At 28.1% G+C, this 24,538-nt stretch overlaps 2 protein-coding genes across 2 annotated transcripts in view; one reads left to right on the top strand and one right to left on the bottom strand.

The window, feature by feature from the left end:
- Positions 1–17,010, bottom strand: part of LOC123272527 — a 58,873-nt gene extending 41,863 nt beyond the window's left edge. The window contains exon 1 of the mRNA XM_044739386.1: positions 16,993–17,010. Coding sequence (XP_044595321.1) covers positions 16,993–16,995 — 3 coding nt within the window. The 5' untranslated portion in view covers positions 16,996–17,010. The remainder of the gene's footprint in view (positions 1–16,992) is intronic.
- The window catches only part of LOC123272515 (low density lipoprotein receptor adapter protein 1-like), a 33,434-nt gene continuing 12,610 nt past the window's right edge, over positions 3,715–24,538 (top strand). The window contains exon 1 of the mRNA XM_044739374.1: positions 3,715–3,999. Within this exon, the coding sequence (XP_044595309.1) occupies positions 3,954–3,999 (46 nt within the window). The 5' untranslated portion in view covers positions 3,715–3,953. The remainder of the gene's footprint in view (positions 4,000–24,538) is intronic.

Here is a 24,538-nt window from a genome sequence, read left to right as displayed (position 1 = left end):
CAAAATTATGCCGAGTTTTTCCATTCCTGTTTGAGTAAGACTCAAGCCGAAAGAAAACTTTTCACTCTTGAATAATTTTCGCGAAATCTACTGCAGTAGTAGTAGGTTGATGGAGGTTATAGGTTGTTAGGTTGTAGGTTGCAGAAGAACGAATCCAAGTTGCGAGTAACTTTGAAATGAGGATGAAAGTCAAGAAGTACAGGTTTAGCTTGAGATGGATGGATAATGTGTGTGAGTCCTCGAAATGTTGGATGAAAAGTTTAGTCAGGACTGAAGACGTCTCTTCTCAGGTTCTCATTAACGTTCTCGTGACATTAGTGGTGAGTTTCTCAGAAGTTATATTATTTTATTATATATAACGAGATCTAAGTCTAGATCTACCCCCATTGATACAATTATTCAACTGTATTAAACTTTGTTTCTAAACAATTTTGGATAATAATCATTTTTTATAAAAATCAAAGTCTTCCGAATAACTTTAAATTTTAACTCGCCTGATGATCAGATTTTAGTGAATTATTTCTTACGTCAAGTTTATGAAGAATAGTCCCTAGATTCAGAGATTACGGAATTATTAAAGTTTAGCCTTTTATCATCATAATAAATGTGGTAGAAATTTTAAATAAAACATTAAACTTAAGTTATATATATTTCGGATGAGTTTGAAATGAAAAAGAAGATTTACAGTCTACTTCACTGATTTATTTTTACTAAAGTGAAAAGTGAAAAATTTATTTTTACTATGAGCGGGGGGATGGGAGAATAGTGAATTTTTATCAAAGGGGATGGGTTTGTATGGTTGCGGGGAGGTGAGACGGGAATAATCATGTGATTTGTAGCATGCATTTGTCCATATGAGAAAAATAATTTAGGTTTCATTTCAATTTATTTCTTTAGGATGAACCGATACATAGAATTCTTAATGGACTAATGGATTTTTTTTTGTATCAAATTTCTTATTTATAATTTTTTTATATTAAAAATCATATGAAAAATTGATATTTGTGGATTTATTTAATTTTTTGATAGTCTATACATATATATTGCCATATATGGCCAACTTTCATATCAGGCCCTATGTTGAGCTGTTTATTTTTTTAATACGTCAAAATATTGCCATATATGTTGCCATACATGTACACATACTGCCATATATACCCATGTCGTGGGATTTATGTCCATATATTACCATATGTGTTTATAGAGTGCCATATGCTTGCCGTAAGATGGACGGTGTGGGTGTGACTTAATGTATATAGAATAAGCGAAAGGAAATTTAGTATAGACCGGATAGCTCAAATGGTAGAGTAGCCGACATGTCTTCGGAAGGTTCTGGGTTCGAATCCCAGTCCGAGCTATCTAATAATTTTTTCTCGCATATTCTATAAACTCACATTAAGATGATCCTCTCCACATTTCTTTCTCAATCCTTTCCTACCAATATCCTGTTACGTGAATGTGGAACGCTTCACGTAATAATTACCGTAACTCCTATTCTTTCCCGCTTCACAGAATTATTTATATTTGAATAGGAGGTCTATACTATATACATGTCCATATATTGCCATATATGGCTATATAAGATCACGTATTGCCATGTATGGTTCCATACATGTACACATATTGCCATATATACCCATGTCGTGGGATTTATGACCATATATTGCCATTTGTTTTGATGTAGTGCCATATCGATGTCCATATATCACTATATAGTGTTATACAAGATCATGTATTACCATATATGTACACACATTGCCATATATCTCCATTCGTACCATTTATGGCCATATATTTCCATATGTGTTATCTAGTGCCATATAAATGTCCATATATCACTCTACATGGCTATATAAGATCATATATTGTCATATATGTTTCCATACATGTACACATATTGCCATATATCCATGTTATGTCATTTATGGCCATATATTGTCATATGTGGTTATATAGTGCCATATACATGTCCATATATCATTATATATGGCTATATAAGATCATAAATTGCCATATATGAATATATATGGCTAGATCAAAAAAATTGTCCACGGAAATTTCTTTATCAGATCAATATTTTTTGGAGTAAAAATATACTTGTAAAAAAATTTTTATAACAAGTCCTTGATTCGAAAATTCTTTTCATGTTTATAATGCATAATTATATTTTATAATTATAATTATATATTCTTAAATTTCACTCTTTCTTTTTTCAAAAACTCATGCTTATAATTTTATTCCACTTTATTTTAGTACTTGATTGCAAACTCGATAATTTAAATCAGTCAATTGCAGTACAGCTTCATATAATTTGACAGATGTATGGTTTCAAGTGTTCCCAGAGAAATATCCGACAGAATTGGAGGACAGAATCCTCGATAAACTGTGTTATTAATACCGCTATTGATTTAAAATAGTTAATAGTTAATATAGTTGATATTTGATATAAATCATTTGATATTGTACGAAGTTTGAAATTATTGCGTTCAAACTAATGAGAGCGTTTATTGAAATAATATTATAAGTTGAGTATCAATTTTGAATTCGACGAGTGAGTGTCAAAAGCAGTAGTTGAAATTATAAAAATGTTAATTCGTTAAACTTTTAAAATAATAATTCTGTTATAAATGTTGGAAAAACTTTTTTTATTGATACAAAATAATTATTTTTAACAATCGATAAAAAGTTTTATGAAATGGTAATGTATATAATTAATGCGGATTTCATTTATTCGGCCTTGACTTTATCAACTAACAATTACAAGAGTGTATTGTAATAAGTGAATAACATTGAACTTGAAGTATATGGACATCGCGTGACTTATCTTTGGAGTAGAAGCATGCAAGGCAACCAAGCAATTGATTAATTCAAACAATCTTAAGTTTTCCATGATACTGAAATTAGTAGACATCCGATATTTCATTTTTTTGTTTTTTTTTTTTTTTTTTTTAAATATAAATTAGCAATTTTTTTAATTTTTAATGTCGAATTTTTGGTAATAGTTTTAAAGACAAATCCATATAAATGATATTTAGAATTTTTTTTGAATAGTCAAATACTTTTTTTTACTTAAAGTTTATCAAAAATGAATTAATTAATAATTAATAAAAATAATAATTAAAAAAAATTTTTTTTTAAACGTCAATTTTTCGGCGACAAAAATTTTTGAAAAAATTGTAAAAAAATATAAAAATTGACATTTTTATTTCTAAATTGTTTGCTTTTTTACGTAAAATATGAAAAAAATTTATTTCACCAAATTTTCATGATTATTATAGTAAATTTGCCACGAATTAAAATAATTTAAAATTTTTTTATGCAAAAAAAAATTAAATACCCATAAAAGAGAACTATTAACAATTTTTTATTAATTTTCTTTGTAAAAAATTTATTTCTAAAAACTTCAATTCTTTAAGACAAGACATTAACTGAGGTTGAAGGTTATTTATTTTAAAAATATGAAATCTCATAAAAATCGGTTTCAATTGTCCTTGTTAATGTCGTTTATTTGTGTCTCTCCGTGTCTTAAGTCTTGTCTCAACTCTCGATTCTCAGGTCTCAGGTCTCCAGTCCCTGGTCTGGAAATCCGATCGGACAACCTATATATTGATATGTATACGTATATATAAAGATTGAAACAGGTATGAAGGTTGGGTGGGAAGCTGGATGCCACGCGCAGGAGCATTACACGATGAGTAGGAACGCGAATTGCCGTAACGCTCATATCGTGCCGCGGCGCGAATACAGTAGCACCTTTTCATTTGCCGATATCATTCAACATTCAAAACAAACATTGCTGAACTCCACTTGTCCGCATACCAGTGTGTGCCATAACATCCGACCAACAATTGTTGCGTTTATCGATAAACTGTTTTGTCGTTTTCATTTAGTAATTTTATCGGGTTTGATATACTTTTTGACGTATTATTTCCGGTATCATTTGCAATAACACGATGTCTTTTTTCCGCGGGCTGTGGAAGAGCAGTTCTAAACACAAGAGTAAGTCTTAGTTTTCATTTAATCATTTTATTTTTAAGTAATTGCAATATTGTTTTATTTTCTTTCAATTATCGAAAAATTTTGTTAACGGCCGTATGTAAACAATTTTAATTAATTGAAAATTTTTTTTAAAAAGAATCTAGTTGAAACATTATTTTTTTTCTTTAATCACATTAGTAAATATTCATTTTTAGCAATAGCCAATTAAAACATTTTTTTATATTAAAGGTTTGTACACAGAAAAAATAAACTCTTGAGTAGAAAAAAAATATTTATGACCCAAGAAAAATTTTACTGAAAAAAGTAAACCTTTTTTTTGTGTATTTAAATTTACTTCCATAATTTAGGCATAGTAAGGCTTATAAAGTACTTATTAAATTTATTTTTTACTTTTTGGGGTTCAATTAATTATTTTATGAAAACTTAGAATTTTTTTTATTGCTCAATTTAAAAATTTAATCTTCAATGTCTTTCTAATTTTCAACAAGCTATATTTTTAATTACTCAGGTATTTTATAGCTTTGAAAAATTAGAGATAAGCAATAATGTCGTGTTGAATAAATGTTAGTAAAGAAAGAAAGGTATAATTAGATTTGTAAGCATTGTTGAGAAAAAATATTAATTTTTGTTAGATTATAATTAGAAGATTTAAAAAATTTGAAAAATTGGTGGCAATTTTTAAATATTAGTAAATTAATTAAAATAAATAATACTAATAATTATTTAAATATTCTAAATATGGACGAAAACTTAAATATTAATAATACTAATAATAATAATAAAGACAATAATAATCATCCGATTATTTCAGTAATTGTTATAATAAGAAAACGTCAAAATTGGCTAAAAATTAGCTTTAAGTTTAATCAGAATCAATTGACCTCTGATTATGAGCTCAATGTAAACCTAAATATCAATTACACCGATAATAACAAGAGTAATGCATCAAAGTTGACAATAGAGCTAAATAATATAAACCGCTTATTGCTTAAATAGTAACTCGTGTATTCAAGAGGTCTGAATAGACGAATAGATTGAAAGGCCGGCTCGGTATTTGATAACGACGATTGGTTGCTGTCAGGTGCAGTGTCAATTGAAAAGGTAAGCAATAGTTTTGTTTGAGATGAGTTAGTTAGTTAGATAGTTTTGGTACGATGTGATGAGCAGAATTGAGGCAAAGAGAAGTACCAAGAGCTAAGATGAAAGACCCAAGACGAAGGTTGTTAGACGAGATAGTTTGAGATAGGAGAAGACAGATACCCCCAGAATGTAACAGGGTTGAGGGTGATTTGCTAAACGCGTCGCAAATGCTGCAGCTGCCGACTATATATATACTTTCGAAGAAATGGCCGAGCATTACCAGCTGCAATTCTGATGACAATACCATCCACCTATCCTCAAGGTGTATCTTTTTTATTTCATCCCTCCAGGCTTCTCATTATTTTTTATTTCTTTCATTCACAAGAGATTAAATTTATAGAACATCAAATTGGAATGTTTTTAATCCACACGGAAAAAAGTAAACTGTAATATTCACACGGATTCCGGTTAATTTTTATAGTTTCAAATAGTAAAGCGGATATCGGGGTGGCAAAAATATAAATATTACAGAACTTAATGTAGAAAGTATAAAAGCCACAATTTATAATTTAATATTGAAAATAAGTGATTAGTAGCTGTCACTGTAGTAAATTACGACTCTTTCATCTTAAAAATTACAGTTTCAAACAGTAAAAATTGCCATTTCAATATATAGTCGATATTATGAGGAGAAGGAGAACTCAGATGAAAGAGAAGGGGGTCTCACTTTGGAAGAATTTAACATTTGAAACAGTAAAAATTCTACTTTTAAAATATACATCTTAACAGTCCAAGCAAGTCAATAATTACAGTTTGATTTTTAGCGTTGCGTTTAAAATTTACCATTTTACGTTGTAAATAGTGACATTGCTTGTATTAGAAATTTACTAACTTTATTTTATACTTTTTACATATTATAAGATCATTTTTTAGGTACGGAATGATAAATATCAAAGTCTGAATTCTTAATTATTATACTTTAACATTTTAGACATTTACATAGCGAATATTACTGTTTGAAATAGTATTTTCTTCCATGTAAAGAGTAAATGGTAAATATTATATAGTGAATAGTAAAATCACGATTTTACTGTTTGAAATGATAATTGTTAGCAGTTGATCATTACTTATTATAAATCGACTGTTATTTATTACAGTTTACTTTTTTCCGTCCATTCAATAATTTTTTTTTACATTTTTTATTATAGATGTTAATTTTTATTAATAAATCGATATCGTAAAATTTTAATCGGTCAAGTATAATATTACAGATTAAAAAGTATAAAATTACAGTGCTCGAGGGTTGTGCTTCACAGTATCCCCTAGACTCTGGTTATTATCCGGCTTATTGCGCGTAATCATATTTAGCGCTCGCGAAGTTCGTGTCATTTAATAAAACGGGTGAAAATTCTTTAAGTGCTTGTATTTAAAAAAAAAAATTGCTAAATCGTGTTTGCTCCTGTAATTAAATAATAATTGAAAATTTTTTTCATCAAGGTTGAAGTTTTAATAAAAAGAAAAAAAAAATTCGCTTTATCAAATAAAATTTCCACTGACAACAAGTGAATAAAATTTGATTAATTATTTATTTTTAATTATTCGTTTGCAGCGAATATTTTATTTAAACGAGCGAAATCAAATAATTGAATATATTCATTAAATTTTCAGTCGTTATTTTTGTTTTAAACATTTTCCTGTATCTAAATAAAAAAAAAATTAGCATTAAAAAATATCGCAACGATTTATGATCGCGGAAAAAATTTTATCGGCTTAAATTATTGCCGATCGGTAAGTTTTTTTGCGTATACGAAAAAAACAAGAGAAGACGAAGGATCAATAGGTGCGGATACATGTCCCCGTGGGCTTCATGAATAATAAATAAAGAGAGACCACTGACTAAAGTTCCTGACGGGTCGAGGAGCGTTGTCGTGTACGAATGCACTTCCGTTTACTTCTTTTCCGAGATTTTTTTATCTTCCTCATTATTTGTTCACTTCCTCTTTCTCTCGCGCTCACTTTCAACCCTTTTTTTCCTCTGTTTTGTTCTCAATACTTTTTGTTTTCAATACTGCACTGTATACTGTGCCGACTTTTTTCCTATTACATCAACAATATCGGTGTTTCAAAGACACACTTTTTTATTTGTGTTAAAAAGTTTAATGGAAAAATTTCTTTATCCTTTGAATATTATACTTTTTTTTTCTTTTATGAAATATTCATTTAAATAACGGAGTTTAAGTTTTTTTATTAAAATATTCATTTACTATCTCAATTTACTGAAAATTATAATCATGATTATTATTAATTTATTTTAATAAAAAATTTTGTTAATGTATTTTGACGTAATAGCAAAATATATTATTATGGTTTTTTTTTAGTAACAAATTTCACTACTGTACGAAAAAATGATAATTTCTATCATAATAGAAGAAGCTTCGAACAAAAAAAATGAAGAAATTAAACTTTTAATTATAATTTTCATAAAATAAATTCCCAGTCATTAATTTTTACAATTTTGAATGAAATTTAATAATTTTTAAATCTACTTTTTATCTTATTTGTGAGAACTTCTATTTTCAATTGTAATTTTTCTAGATTTTTTTTTAAGACACCCTTTTATAAATTTTATTTTAAACTTTAATTTTTTAATTTTTTTTTTTTTTTTTTTTTTTTTTTTTATTATTGTTATTAATATTTTTAATGAAACATTTTAGTTTTATACTTTGAAATAATATTGTTATACAAGATCAGAACACAAGTCATCAACAAAAACATCTGTTGAGCTTACACGAGCACGATGTAGAGCTTTGATGATGTTGTCAAAGGGAAGGGCGTTTTCATTCACAACAAAGCATCCAAGGATTTAATCTACCAGTTGGTTTTATCCTCTTAATACTATCAGCTAGCATTTTAATTTAATTAACCAAAAAACATAATTTTTTATTATCTTTTGAAGAATAAAAAATTACACTAATTTTTAACCATTAAAATCTACAAATGATGACTAAAGATCGAAAATTAATCTACTGACTCATTAAAAAATGACTTTTTAAATTTATTTTCAACTTCTAACTTTAATCCATAGTAATTTACAATTTAGTCAACTGGACTAAATTCATTACAGCATACAGTGTCACTGTGCCGAGAATCCTCATTTGAATCACACCTTTTTTAGGAAGTCTTTTATTTTAGTTTTCATTATTCGCGCATATACTCATACTAGTCTTCATATTTCATTACTGTAGTGTATATACACAGGGTTCTCTCTCTCTCTAGAGCACTCAATATACCTCGGGTGCCAACATCCGCACTCTATGAATATTCAACAGCGTACTACGGTGTGGTCGGTAACGTGCACGGTTTCACGCACGATTGAATTCATACCGTCGACTACCTGCGAGAATTTACCTAACACTTCATCTATACCACGTTTATTTGAGTCTTCGAAGAAAATAATTATTTCTGCCCTTAATTTCAAAATTTCTAAGTCCTAAAACTTTAAAATAAATTTTGAAAATTAAAAAATGCATGATTTATTTATCCAATCAATATTTTATAATTAATTACACTTAAAAAATTAAATTAGTTCGATCTAAAAAATTTTCAACTAAGAAAATTATTTTGAACCAAGATTTTATAATTAAATACACGTAAAAAATTAATTTGTTTCGATCTAAAAAATTTTGAATTAAGATAATTATTTTGAACCAAAATGGAAGATTTCTTAAGTAATAAATTTTTCTTGTTTTAAGTAAATTTTACTTGATTTAATAATTTTTCTGTATTATTTAAAATAATAAAAAACTTTAAAATAACTTTCTTAGTTCAAGATTTTTTTTAAATTAAATTAATTTTTTTATAAGCGTAAAATTATAAAGTTTGAAGATTATGTCAATGATAAAAACGAATCAGTACTTCAAAATTTTTAAAAAATTGATAATGAGAAAAAATTTTGAATAAATAAATTATTAACAAACTTTGTATTTTTAATCGCGCAAAAAAGTTTTGAACTAATTTAAATTTACTCGAACTTAAAAAAATGTCTTTATTTAAAATTTTTCAGTGAAAAGCTAGAAATGATTAACTGCATTGAAAAAAAAAATTAAATTTACTTTTGAAGAGCTTTATCACTTTAATTTATTTGGTTCAAGTGAAGTTAATTTTTTTCTTCAATGTAATTAGATAAACATTGAACTGTTTGGACACTTGAGGTATGAAATTGAACAAATATAAACTGAATAGTTCAAACACTTTGATACACCCTAAATATATTTTAGTAGATAGAAATACGCCAACATATATATTGAAAAACTAGGAAGTTAAAATATGTTTTTATGAGAATTGCTGGATCGTAATATAAATAATCAATGTTTGTAGACGTATTTTCACAACTATTTCCGAAGTTTTAATTGTAAAAAAATTATTAGGGAAGTTGAAAAAAGATAAGAAGGCTTTGAACCTCGGCATGGCACCTACTAGATCAAATTTTCCAGCCCAGAACATTCTAAGGCTCTGAAAAGAGCAACTTTTAAGATAAAGTTTTAAGTAATGTTTCAACTTTTAAAGAATAATTTATTTAAAGCAAGGTATAAATTACTTAAAACTCCCAGAAATACCGCGGAATAGCTGTATAAACAATTATAACAAGCTTAATTAATGCCGGACAAAGTTACGTATATTCTAAAAGGAGATTTTAAATCATGGAAAATCTTTAAAAGTGCTCTTGAGATACGGCTGAATCCCCTTCTTTGCTTTCATATATTCCGTCTCGTAATTCTCAGTGAAGTTTCCTATCTGTTTGGCTCTTTTCTCCGACCCCTGGTGCCTTAGGGATATAATTCTAGTCGGCAGACGAGAAAATACTTGAATCTTCCTTAATTGCATTCGCGGATTCGAGTATAATGATCAACTCGAGGAACAAAGCGCTGCAAAAATAGTTACCGGTTAAAAAACCTCATCAATAATCCATCCTTAATTTTTTTTTAAGGACAGAAGCGAGGCTAAGTCAAGTTCAAAAGCCCTTTGACAGTAAAATAAATTAAGACACGTGATCAAGTAGAACTATTGATGGAGACAAAGGATTAAATTACGGGTTTAATTAAAAATATGAATTTATTTAATGAGTTGGAAATTACTGGCGTCATTTTTTATGACACTTATTTTTTTGATTAAAATTTACAGACGCGAACTATTTAAAAAAAAATGTTCTAGCGAAAAGATCAAGAAAAAATTTAATTTTTTAAATTATACTCTTACTTTTTAATTAATTATCTCGAGAAAAATATTGGAATAAAAAATATTTCAAATTTAATAAAAAATGTCCTTATCAATTTTTGATAAATTCATTAATTTCCAAGTTGAAGTAAAAAAAAAATATCTCATAGTTATTGTAATTAAATGCGTTTTTTTTTATTATTAAAATTATTTTTTTATTCAATTAAAAATATTAATTAATTTTATAAATTGGGAGTTTTTTTTTGATAAAAATTTAATGACTCAAACAATTAAAAAAAAAAATTGTTTAAGCGAACAAATCAATATAAAATTTCTTTTTTTAAAATTACTGTAACATTTAAACTGTTTATTTTACAAAAAAAAAATTTCCAATAAAAAATTTAATAAGATATGAAAAAAGATCATCAATTTTTTAGTAAACTTAGTAGTTTCGGATTTACAGCAAAAAATAATGTAAAACGAGAAGATTCTTATTTGGCGCTTTATGTAAACAGAACCAAAGTATTTTTTTTTTTCGATTTCAGTGTAACCAACGAAGTTCGTATACTAACATGAAATTCAACTTACAAAATTGAATAAAACACTCATTTAAATCGAGTCTTCGAAACGTTTGTAAGATTTTATCAAGCGGTCCTTTATCTTTAACAGTGGAAGCGTTTTACAAATGAAATCGTCAGGTGTTGGATAAATTTCGTTAGTCGGAATAATTTACTTTGTATTCAACAAATCGAAAGCTCTGTCCAATCATCGGAAATTCAACTCGTGTTTTAACGTTTGGGCAACCCCTTGCCTAAGCAATATTAAATCAACCGCTTCATTCTCTTATCGTCTATTCTGTATTGTTTTAAAACAAAATTGTTTATCTTGATCCTCTCGGATGCTGTTTATTTTTAACTCCATCTATTTTTTTTAAGCATTGTTTTGTTTATTTATTTAGAGCTCGCGATATCGAGCACGGATACAAATCCGAAACTGTTTAATAGTAAAAATAAAAAAGTAAATAAGTAAATAAATTGAATAAAACGCACCAATGATTTCAGCTGATTCTAGGTTATAGATTGCGAAAATGAAAATGAAAATATAAATAAAAGTATTTTTTAAAAGCTTTGTAAGCTCGAGAGATGAAAATGTAAAATATCGTTTGTTGGTTATCCAATTTCAGTATATTGTGCGCTCGGGTGTAACAAAAAAATGGTTTGTCACGTTGAAATAATAGTATATATATATAAATGTTTTGTATTTATGAGAAATAAATGTGAACGGATACATGCGTTGAATTGCGAGAAAAAAAATAAAAATAAAAGTATAGATTGAAATCAAAATCGGCGAATGAAATCATGTGAAGAAATTACAAAATCAAAAGGTATGAGCTTCGATCATTCATAGGATATTGAAAAAAAAGTTTGCGGGTTCTAAATATGAATCGAGCGCTCATTCTGCAGAAAAAGTCAATTCTATAGATAAAAAAATTTCTTATTGAAAATATTATGTGCACTTTTATTTAGGAATTATTTTTATTTTTGGTGAACTAAAGAATTAATTAATTTTACAGTAAACTAGAACTATAAATCAGGGTCGATTCTTTCGATTAGTATCTAGAATTTCGATACTGAATTAACTTTACTTTAGACATCAATTTTACGTTATAAGATTTTTCTTCAAAATTTTAGTCTTGTTGAAAAATATTTACATCTTCTAATCAGAGAAAATTACAACTCTTTATTTAGAAAATTTTTTGTATTTGTTTCTTATGAATTATTGATTTTTTTAATAATTTTGGCAAAGAAATGTCCTCATTATTGTTATAAGATAATTGTTATAAGCTCAGTAATATCAAATGCAAAACCATTTTCAGTAATGAATAAAAATTTAAAGTCATTGAAATGAGCGATGAATACGCTATACGCTCTGATAGTTATAATGAGCTCGAACGTAATGATATTTGATGAGCTAGATCCCATTATTATAAAATACATTAAATTCCGAATAAAAAAAACTGAAATTTAATTTGAATACAAAATATTAGCTTCATCAAATAAACCCTCTGTACTTGCGAATGTATGAAATCACAATAATCCTCAATTAATTGAGTTAATCCCCGATATAGAAATCGAGATTACTGGTAGTTGAATGCTTGCTAAAACATGTTTAATTATTTTTGTTAGGGTTGTAATCGTAAAATTTTCAATTTCATATTAACTATACAATTTTCTTCAATAAAAATTAATTATACCCACAAGATGACAGAATTAAAATTGCAAATTATAGTCCATAAAAAGTTAAGCAGATTGAAAGTTCGAGAGTATTAAAATTTACGTAAACTGAGGTTATTCACTTATATTGAGTTATAAGAGGCAATTACACACTGTAATATCACTTCAGCTAAAACTATATATTTTATGTATATAATATAACTTTTGTGAAAGTACCAGGTATGCATTCTATCAACTCGGCTGAAGTATGTGCTCAGCTAGGCCTAGTGCTCAGTTTACTAATACAATTGTGCTGTACAAGCTTGCGAAGTTTGCGTTATACTCGACCGATTTAATTGCTGATCTTTATTTATCTTTTTTTTTACTTAATACAATTTGCACTACATTAGATATATAAATAAAGTAAAAATTCTGTGAGAAAACAAGAGCAGCGCTTTGTTAGTGCAATGATTTTTACTTTCTAAGCTTTTATTCTAATTTTCAGGGCAGGAAATTTCATATTTTCTTATCATTTCTTCACTTGGCTCAGTAAAATATTATTTTATTACCCAAGTCAGAATAATGAACCTACATGAACCTATATGAGCCCACAGGTCAATTTTTAACTGATTTGATCGATATTTTTATCTTGAATTGTTTTGATTGATCAATGTAACCTCACAAAATACACTCATACCAATATTAAATAGTATAATACAAATAAATTTAATTAGTAATTAAAAAATCATTGATAAAAAAAACTTAAAAATTTATGGTTACAATGTAAGGTTACATGATCAATCAAAACAATTAAAGATAAAAATATTGATTAAAACAATTAAGAATTGTCCTGTAGGCTCATGAAGGTTCATTATTCTGACTCGGGTAAACTTCGTACGGTATCATATATTATATTAGAAAAGTCATTAAGTCATGGAGCATGTCCGATGTTTTATAGGATATGATCCTACTTGCTAAGGTTTTGTTCGGAATTATATAGGATCATTTGCCACCATAAATTATAATAAAAAATTCATCAGATCATGGAACATGACCGATATTTTAATATCGGATATGATCCTTCTTCCTGAAGCTTTTTAAGGCATTATATGACATGATTTTCGATCATAAGACATTGTTCGATCAAGATTTATAAGTTATTGTGCATTATAATAGACAATTCATCAGATCATTCAAGATCATGCATATTTTATGTGCTATAACGTAGTCAAGATTCTTTTTTTTGAGGCTTTGTTAAGCATTATTTTTTATTATTTTTTCTAATTTTTCATTATTATATTTTACTATTTATGCTATCATTCATAAGTCACAATCCATATTACTGATATTACTGATAATGACTATGTTTATGGTTTTACATGTACGTAAATCATTTACAATTATACTTTTGCTATTTGGCTTTTTACTTTGGCATTTAAATTTGAATAAATAAATAGATAAATAAATAAATTATGTGATAAAATAGACATAATTTGATGAAATATTGTAAATAATAATGAAAACTAGATCAGATTATTGGAAATCATGGAGCATGTTCACGACATACCCTTCAAAACATGTATAAATAATGAAATAACGTGAGTGGAAGTAGAAAAAGTTACCTTTCCTTGAATCAAGGTACACTACTAAAACTTGGAACGTGAATAATCCATTAGGATGGAGCAAATAAGTAATTCATTGCGCCGAAAACAGATAATCCCGATATGATAAGCCCGTCGGCTTAAGAAATGCTTTTCCGATACAATGTCACAGGTTGTTATCAAAGTACAATGGAAGATTTGAAATGGACAAAGTGTTTGCCCGCAGGGCTGTGTTGGGAGGAGAAATAAGCTCGGAATTGGGAGCTGGGAACTGGGAAGTAGCATGAGCGGAGAATATACAGGGTAAAGGTTATTCCGGAATTTACCGTGACGCCGGCAAATCGCGTGTGGTCGCTCGAATTTATGACCTCTGCGAACTTGCTAGTACTCACAAGAGAGAATTGTTAGAGAGAGAAAGAGATTCAAATGTATGTGTGCTTGTATGTTTGAGTGTAGACGAGCAAGTTGGGCAAGTTGAGAGTGAAAAAAGTCCTCGAGGATGGGTGTGAGTATAACCCGCAAATGGTGCATCATTAATCCGATCTCGGTGGTAATTTATTTAAAAACCGTAATCCAATCCTTTAAGTTATTCATTTTCAAGTTCATTTTCTCAGCAATACGACCGCTAATATAAACTGCCTTCGTTATGTACTATCATATATTATATTCTAACGCTAGATTGTTATCGAGATTTATTACTTGGCAAGTATCACGTCATCACGTGCAGAAATTGACGGAAATTAATGGCCGGAATTAGTCGAATCATCATCCGAGTGATTAAATTTTTAATTCTTCTGAATGTCCTCAGTTAAAATAAGTCAAATTTTTATTGTTTAACTAACTGCATACATTGTTTTATTTTTTTTTTTTTAAGTCATTAAACTTTATTGCCTCAAGCTCGAGCGCCGGCATGCTTCATTATTGCTTGAAATCAAAATTTCAATCTTTTCTTCAGTGTATAATTAAATTTTAATAAGTTTTTATTACAAATAATTATTATTATCGATGGTTAATTATATTGATTAACTAAAATAAAATTTTATGTAGCTTGTATTTAATACTGTCAAATAGTTTTGACTAACTTTTAATTGAATTAAATTTTGATGCAGAGCTTAATTGAATCGCCGAATATGCAACTTCTGAAGAATAACTTTTTGATATAATAAAACGTTCTACATTTCATGACGCTGGTTTAAACGCCATGTACTTATATTTTACGAAGTCAATAATGAACTTTTAAAAGAACAGACAGTAAATTTTTTTTTAAACTAAATAATATTTTTGAAAAATTTATAATTATCTTCAAGATAGAAAAAACTTTTTTGTATTGAAGAGATTTATAAACTTCTTGTTTAAAAAATCACCTCAGTTTTCCCAAATGAACTGTAAAAGAATAATAATGGTTTACTTTTAATTTACCAACTCAAACAACTGCTATTCATTCCATGATTCTTTACATTATTCATCCCGCTTTGAGCATCTAGTTCTCAATCCTCAACTCTTTTCCTTCAATAAATATTGCCGATTAATTAAAAGAAAGTTCAATTAGCCTGGATGGAAGAAAGACGTAAAAAAGTCTCACCCGTGATTCACTGTGATGGATAAATTTTTCTCCTCAAATGAACCGTAGAACCTTTAGCTGGAGTTCTTTCTACTTCTATTCTATTCCATTTGTACAACAACTGTAAGTAACTTTAAACCGTCTCAGGACTATAAAAGCAGAAATGGGCATGCTCTAGTATTGTAAACTTTTTATTACCTCGGATTTTCACGTACTATACACATCTCATAGTGCCTTGTTAACGGTTCAAAGTAACCTCACTATCATCATCCGCGTTTTACTTTTTTTCATTCAATTTGATGCTTCTTCTAACGTTATTATGTTATTTAACTTCTTTTTAAAAACTTTTTTCTCTTACACTTTTTCAAGACTGTTCTATTCCTTTCAGTGAAACAATTTATATTTGCACTTCAATTTTCACTTCAGAAATTTTCTTTATTGCATTGCTCAAGTTTTTCTTCTTTAAAAAAAAAATAATAATACACAGAAAAAAAAATTAACTTGAATCAAGTAAACAATTTTGAAGAACTTCATCTTCTTGATTTGAGTAGAAAAATTTTTAAACTAAGAAATTTTTCTTGGTTTAAGTAAATTTCACTTAATTCAAAAATTTTTTGTCTTGATTCAAGACAATGAAATTTTTCAAAATTATGTTCTTGGTTCAAGAATTTTTCGCTTGATTCAAGTTAATATTTTTTTCTGTGTACAGATAAAAAGTTGTTAGCGTGAAATGAAACAATAATCTTTTGTTAGAGTACATTAACAGTATAACAGGAAACAAAAAATATTGACAAGCTTCGCGTAAGCTTACCAGTTTGAATAAATATATGCATGCATGTGAAACCATGACGGAATGAGCAGCATGAACAGCGACGTAGAGTGTGGTATCGAAATGCAAAACAAAATCGATTACCAAGACCCGGTAATCCTTTGACCGTAATAGGATTTCGCAGCTACTGGTAACTAGTATATAATATATATTTTGTGTTTATAGAATGTTATGTAGAGAGTAGACAGCTTTTTAAAAAACACCGTGCATATAATATAAAAATAGTAACGTTGAGATTCATAAAATCAAATTTTTATGTTTAAACTTCAGTTAACTTCGTGAAAAACCTTCACATCCTTTTAACATTTTTTCCTGGCAATAGTTCAAATGAATATTTTTTAAGATTATTTTTCATTAAAATTCTTTTTAATGCTTTTGGCTCACTGGTATAATTCACAGAATATGAGTGAGGCAATTTTTTGCTTAAAGTGACGATATTATAATCTTAATTTCGATAATGTTGTGCCAAATTAACAAATTTTGCTGGGTACTTACCATAATAATTGTCTGGGCCGGTAATATTAACTTTGTTTGGACTGTTTCCAATAACCGAATTGTGTTGTTTCTACAAAAAAGAAAAAAAAAACAGAATTTCTAATATTATTACATATTTATGATCAATAAATTAGCTTATTCACCGGAATTCGATCCAAAATTCATTCATATATTAAAATCTAATTAAGCTAAAAAAAAACCAGGAAAAATTTCAACCAAAAGTAAATTATAGACTTTCAAGGAATTTTTTTTTTTGTGAAGTACATTTTTTCAAGCATAAAAAGATAGAGTTCAGTAGTACTACTCAACAGTATACTACGTAATAAAACTCGAGGTATATAGTTGTGTACCTAACTTCTATTTGCAGTAACTTATATGACGGTAGTGTATGTTACAACGCCGTATCTTCTTCATTACTGTACTGTAGTAAGAATCTGTTTGGTTGACAGTCGACATTTTATGTCTTGCATTCAAGGTTACTTTGTCCTGTAAATGGATAGGTAAATAGAAGAAATAAATTTTATCTTCAAAGTGAAGAAGTGAAGAAAAAGTGTTTTGTCGTATTTTGAAGTAGAAAAATTTTGTTCAGTTATTAGTATTGGTTTCACGCGAGTCATGAAGATTCAGGTTCGATTCCCGGCTTGAGTCCGATGCAATATATTTTTATTTTTATATAACTAAGACCGATTTGGCGTGAAATTAACTAGTACACTGAAAAAAACCAATTCTTGACTGGAAGGTAAATTTTCTTGGCTCAAGAAAATATTAAGGAAGATTGAAAATTTCTTGAATGAAGTCAAAGTTTCTTGAGCCAAGAAAATTTCTTCTTGCTCCAAAATAACTTATATATCTTCCTTAAAATTTTCTTGGTGCAAGAAGCTTTTTTTTTCTGTGTATTAATAAATAAATTAATCAAAAAATCAATGAAAAAATGTTATTATTTTTTTTATTCATCAATTATTTTTTATTTTTCGGTAATTTTAAACTTCAACCAAATTAAAAAAATTCCAAATATGAATTACTCATCTAATTAATATCACCATAAAATTAATGTAACAAAGTCCTTATCTTCTTAGTAGTAGTATCTAAATAAATATTCAAAAAGCAGATATGAAGATTAAATCTCGAGGTTCCGGTTGTCTTGAGCTAGGAGCGTAGTCTTAAATCGTCCAACATCCACCGCAGGGTGGTTTAGCAGCCAGAGGCATTACCCAGCGAGCGGGGCTTGATAAACGTAACCACGAGGATCCTGAGCGAAGACAATGTTTTGAAAGGATTAACGATCCAAGTTTGTGCCGTTAAGGCTTCTTCGTTATGTCGGATTATCTACCGAAGAACCTCTTATTCTTTCACCCTTTCTCACTTATACTGCCTCCGAATACTTAGGTCACAGACGGAATAATATAATCAACATAGTGTTAATTATTTTCGGCTTATTTTACAATAAATATTTTGCCATAGAAGGCAATGGGCGAAGTTCTTTATCGATTTAACCTTTTTTCTAATTTAAATATTTTTACGACCCTGGCAACTGGGTTAACATGAAACTCATAGCATTTTCTCACATGTATAAATATAAATATAAATATAAATATAAATATAAATACATGTATATGGAACGTTTGAAACGAAAACTCATCCGGGAAATAGCAAACACGGTTCGTCGAGTCACGGGTACAACCGAAATTCCAGATTTTTAGTCGACGAGAAACGGCTTTTATTTTTAACCACTGTCGCTTTTTTACGTGCAGTGCACGAAAATGTACAATTATTTTTATCATAAATAAAGCTTTTCAAATTTAATTATTTTAAAACAATACTTCTCGTTTAATTCAAACAAATGTTGACTAGAATTGAATTTATTTTTTTTTTGTATGAACAATCGATAAAATAAAATTTGTATTCTGCTTATAAAGACAAACAATTTAGACAAAAAAATTATCCTTTTATTCGTGTTTCCCCTTAAATAGCTAGTATAGAATTTTTCGTGCTAAAACAACCGCCTATCAAAATATCTTATTAAATACTTATACTGGTTTTTTCGATTTTTTTACGTTTTTACTCGCATCACTGCAATTTTTTGTTTCTTTTATAAATTTTATCTTTATTATGCAGAGTATATTTATGGTAATAAGTTATTACTATTAACTTTTATTGAAAAATTTCACATATTATATATTTATAAAAAAAAAATTGGATTTAGCTATTGTGGACAATTACTCCCTACCTTTTTTTATTATAATTTTAAATATTTCGTGGCCTTAAGTCAAAACTTAGAACAATATTTTGTAATAAATGTCTGTTGAGTATAACGTTTATGTTTTAAATGATACTTGGCTTAATTCAAATATTTTTTCCTCTGAGATTTTCGATATTAAATTATATTATTCGACTAAATAACATATCATTGCTAATTTAAATTCTTTTGGTTAAGCTTCAAATCTTAACAGATACTTAAAAAACACAAATTTTTCAGTTTTCTTTCCTTTTTTTTTTCATTTTCTCCAAATGCAAGTTTATACCTTTTCTTTTATATGAAATATCACATTGTAAAAGGACGTTAAATTTATTTTCTAGTGACCCTGTTATTGGCTATTGAATTTTTTGTTTCTAAAAAATAATTTCATAATTGATAAAAATCAAGAACAATGATTTTTGTCTAATGAGCGATACCTGATCAATAAGCAAAAAAATATTAAATAAATAAAATTTTCAGCCATTTCAAAATGATTTTCCTAGAAGGAAAATTTCCACCATCACAAGATACAAACTCTGACTTGAACAAAACAAAACGCACTCCCATAAATTTTCTCTAAGGAAAACAAAGAAAAACTGAACCAACAACAAACTTTGATCTGAAATAACTCTTCGTAACACCGCCAGCGTAAAATCGCGCTCGTTTGCATCGAAAAGCTCGGAAAAAGTATTAAGAATTACAAATCACGAGTTTTCCGTATCTCGTTGTAGAACGGACTCGTTTCGAAAACGATCAGAGTGGATCTCAAACTCCTAAAGCAAGCTGAACCTTCTTGGAGTTTCGAGCTAGACCAGGAAAACCTGGCCTCACCCTCCACCCTCTCGGTAGTTTTTATATTGGAAAAGACGTCGAGATAGAAAGGACTCGGGAGTAAGAGGCAACTGGTTTCCAACTCGTGTCGATCGGATGCTCAGCATCTTCCTTGAGACGACGTCGAGATAGAGAAGTTCGTTCTGTCTCTCATCCCACCCTCGGGACTCACTCACAACAACTCTCTCACTCCTGTCCCTTGTCGTTATACTTATTCGTGGTACATCTACACGAGCTTTTCCTCTATTTTATTTTATTTTTCTTTTTTCCAACAGCTTTTGTTATTTCTCCTTTGAGGCTGGCTGTTTTCCTTGGCATTGCGTGAACCAGATTCCAATCTTCTCCAATCGTCAAACAGTTTGCACGTCATATTTTATTTTATAGAAAGAAGAAAAGAAGAAAAAATGTAAAAATCTAAACAAGCATTTTGCGCAGTCAAAAGTCGCATTTATATTCACTGGAGCTTTTATTTCCCTTGTATTTATTTACAAACTTTTTCATGCGTACATTTTATGGAAAGAAGTAATATATCTTAATGATTCGTACGCGATCAACTATGATATATCGTTATTTTTTCCTGACATTAAGCTTTTCTTGTGCCTCATGTACACTCCCAACAATTTTGCTAAGATATAATTTTTTTTATGGAGCTAAACTGACGTGTGTAATAAAGAATAAGGAAGATTTACGGTGATGGATGCTCTTCATTTATTTTTTAAGCTTTCGGTTTTACTGGATAAATTTTGGAGACAAATTGTCGGGAAGAAGAAGAAAAAGATGAAGAAGAAAATCGAGTCAGTTTTGCTTCTATTCGATATTTGACCCAGAATTTTAAAACTCAGTTACTGTGTATAAAATTGTAATGATAATTTCTATCATAAATAGTCACATGTTCATAAAAATTAATAAAAAATACTATCACAAATTATCTCTGTCTCTTTTTTTTTGCAACTTTGCGTAGGTAAATCTGATGCGTAGATCAAACGAAACTTCGTATTTGACATATGACATTTGCAGTATCAGCAGTACTTCCTCAAGTTATAAATTAAAAATCGTTTTCTCCTCTTTTTTACTCATCAACATAATTAAGTTTGATAGCGAATTTTTCTCCTAAAATTAATAAATATTAAGTCAAATAAAATTGATGAATTAATAGAAGTAATTAAGAGTATTGAAAATAATCATGCTCAGGTTGTTTGATGTTTAATTATGATTTATCATCAAAACAATAAACTTCATAATGTTGTTGAGTTTGATAACAAACAAGTTTAATATCTGCTTGTAAATAATAATTAAAGTTTTGTCAATAACCATCAATAATTTCGAATTCCATGTGGTATGTTTAATAATCTCAAATGCATTGAATTGAAGTTGCTCGATACCTGTCTCCACTCAGCCGAAAACTAGTCCAACCACTTGGAGAACTTGACGAAGTTGTTGCTTCAACTTCAGTATTGAGAAGATATCTTATGAAGTTCTTACTTCTCCGTTGATTGCCTTAAATATTCCAAAGGATATGTTCATTCAATATAGTGGTTCATTCTGAATATCATAATTTTCATCATACATAAATAAAAAAGAAAAAAAAATAAACTTTTATGAATGATAGAAAACTTTTTCTTCTTTTTTAATTTTGATGAATAACCTGTCGGACACAAAGCAAATTTTTTCATTAATTAGTCTCAATTTATATCACGTATGCATCTGTGGTAGTGGTGGTATATGGAGTGATAACATTATCTCGTTATTGCAAAATATATTTCCGCTTCGTGGAAACATACGCTGGCAACATACGTTGCATTAACCATCACCGGGATGAGCAGATAGAGACAAAAAAGTTGTTATTTGAAATTACTCTACCCACTGCACTGCATATAGTATTTTTACATCTACACATATGTACTATGTATTATATACATATACTGTATCTACATTATGTATTATATAGTACACATTGTAAAGTGCTAGTTCTCGCATATTTATATCACCATCACCATTACTACTTTATTACACACTCTGTTCATCTAGCAACACTCTGTTGTCACTGATTGCACGAGTGCAAGGCAAGTACTCAAGTATTATAATCAAAAACTCATTTAACATTCTAAATTGTACTGTTAACAAGTGAATCGTTCATTATTCACTGCATTATGCGTTATGATGAGAAAAGCATTCTTTTGTCTCTTTTTATGTCGTTTAAAAATATAATAATAATAATAATAATAATAATAATAATAATATTAGAAAAAAATTTTATTGGCTTTTAGAAATGAATTATTGTTATTAATAATACGAACAATTATTATTTTTATTATAAATAATACTGAACGAAGTTCATATAAGACAAGAAATCATCAATTATTAAATATTGATTGTACAAAAACACATACAGCAGAACCAAGAAAAGACCATTATTTACAAAGGATATGACTTATAATAAATTGCCGCCAAACGTTAAAAATGAAAAAACTTATCAATAAGTTTTAAAAGAGAATTAAGAGATTATATTAAACTATAAATAGATATGTAAGATATTTATTGTTGATTTTATTGTAATAATTTTTTATGATTTTTTAATGTAGCAAAATTGCTAAATAAAACATTATTATTATTATTATAAAAACATCTCAGACTGTTGACAAAAATTTTTTCTCAATTTTTTGTAAATAAAAAATAAATCCCGGCAACAAAGTGACAGCAAATATCAACAATTTAAACTCGTTATTGCTATTGTAGATCATAAAGAATTTATATGATGAATGTTTGCACGTGAAAAGTAAAAGGAGTAGAGGAAAAAAAGCAAAATAAATAAGTACTGAGCAAGTAAACAAAAAAAAAATAGTTGAACTTTTTTAACGAGTTTTTAGTACTCTCTTTAGAGTAATAAAAGTGACGAAAACGCCCGGACTAACATATTTCTTAGGACACGAAAAAATAAATAAAAAAATGAAAAAGCAAAGAGTGTTTAGAGTTACAAACTAAAAAAGAGATGATGAACAAAAATGAAAAAGAAATATTCGGTAAAGTAACTCCATCAGTGTCGGCCGGAAGTTTTATTCTTCGTATAAAACTTTTCTCGTCCTATGTACATAGAGGGCAAGAGAATAGGGAGGTTTATAGTATAGTATAGTTGTGAGGATCCTGGTTGGTATATGGGCAAGTCTTTACACATTCTTTTTACGACATTTCACCAATAAAGGTAGCATCACTTTAATCCTGAAAAAGTCCACCGAGTTTTTATGGATTACTGAGGGTATAAAATATTAAATTTTAAAATAAAAGAGCAGTGTAATCTATTCACGTTGATTTACTTTGACTTTAAGGGTAATAACGTGACTTGATAACTCTATAGATGAAAACGGAAGCGAGTAAAAAATTTTATTTTTTTATCGAGATTATCGACGGGTGAAATAACTTTTCGTGATTATGGGATTTTTTTAATTTAATAAAATTTATGCATTTCATGGGTTAGTTTTTCAATCATTTTTTTTTTTTTTCAATTTTTATCATTATTCACAGCAATCCTCGACTTTTTTATATAATGTTTTTAGAAAAATGTTTCAAATTTTAATTAATATTCAGTTTTTATTATTAATATTTCATGTAAGGCACCGGGAATAAATTCGAGTCTCGTTATGAGTCCTATTAGTGTCTCTTTCGTATTAACGCAAGTTTGTTAAAAAAAAAAAAAAAAAAAAAATAGGACTTATAACGAGACTGGACTGTATATGTAAAATTTTCAGAGTCGCAATTTATAACTTTTAGAAATATTCACAAACTATAAATATTTATTTCTACTTTTTCTTAGGTATTTAATAAATTATTTCTTTCATAAAAATTTTTCACAGAGAAAAAATTTATTTTTTATTATAAGTATCTCCTAAGTAGGTTTTATATTAAAGATTATATTTTTCAGACAACTGAAAAGAAAAAGGTCTGAGCGCCATCTATTGAAAAAATACTCGAAATAATTAATTCTCTCCGCGATAAAGAAGTTTTCTACCTATCGTTCCGCTATATTCATTTTTATTGTCTAAATAAAATTTTTTTTTCATGCATGTACTAATGTAATCATACAAAATTAAATTATTACTAAATACTTTAATTCTTTTAAAAGTTTGTGACAAACATTGTTGATTAAAAACAAAATCGATATTGAGCGAGGCCATAATATCTCGACATTGCAAAAGAATTTTTGATAACACGTAATTGAATAAAAATGTCCGTAACTAATTTAGTAACTCGATTTCGGTGTAAAGTAACATAAAATTTTATAATATATTCCAGCGTAATCACAAAGGCACAAAATATATTTTTTAATTAAATAAAATACAAAAAATTCGTCGAAAAAAAGAGTCACTGGCAATTTAAATCGATTTATTTTAAATTCATGAGCATGAGAAAAAAAAAGTAAATTGAATAGATATATTTTAAATTTGCTCCCCGTCACTTTATTCGATGGAAAGACAATTGCATTTA

The sequence above is a fragment of the Cotesia glomerata genome, linkage group LG10, assembly GCF_020080835.1.
Source record: "Cotesia glomerata isolate CgM1 linkage group LG10, MPM_Cglom_v2.3, whole genome shotgun sequence".
NCBI lineage: Eukaryota > Metazoa > Arthropoda > Insecta > Hymenoptera > Braconidae > Cotesia > Cotesia glomerata.
This window is presented reverse-complemented; position numbering and strand designations above follow the sequence as displayed.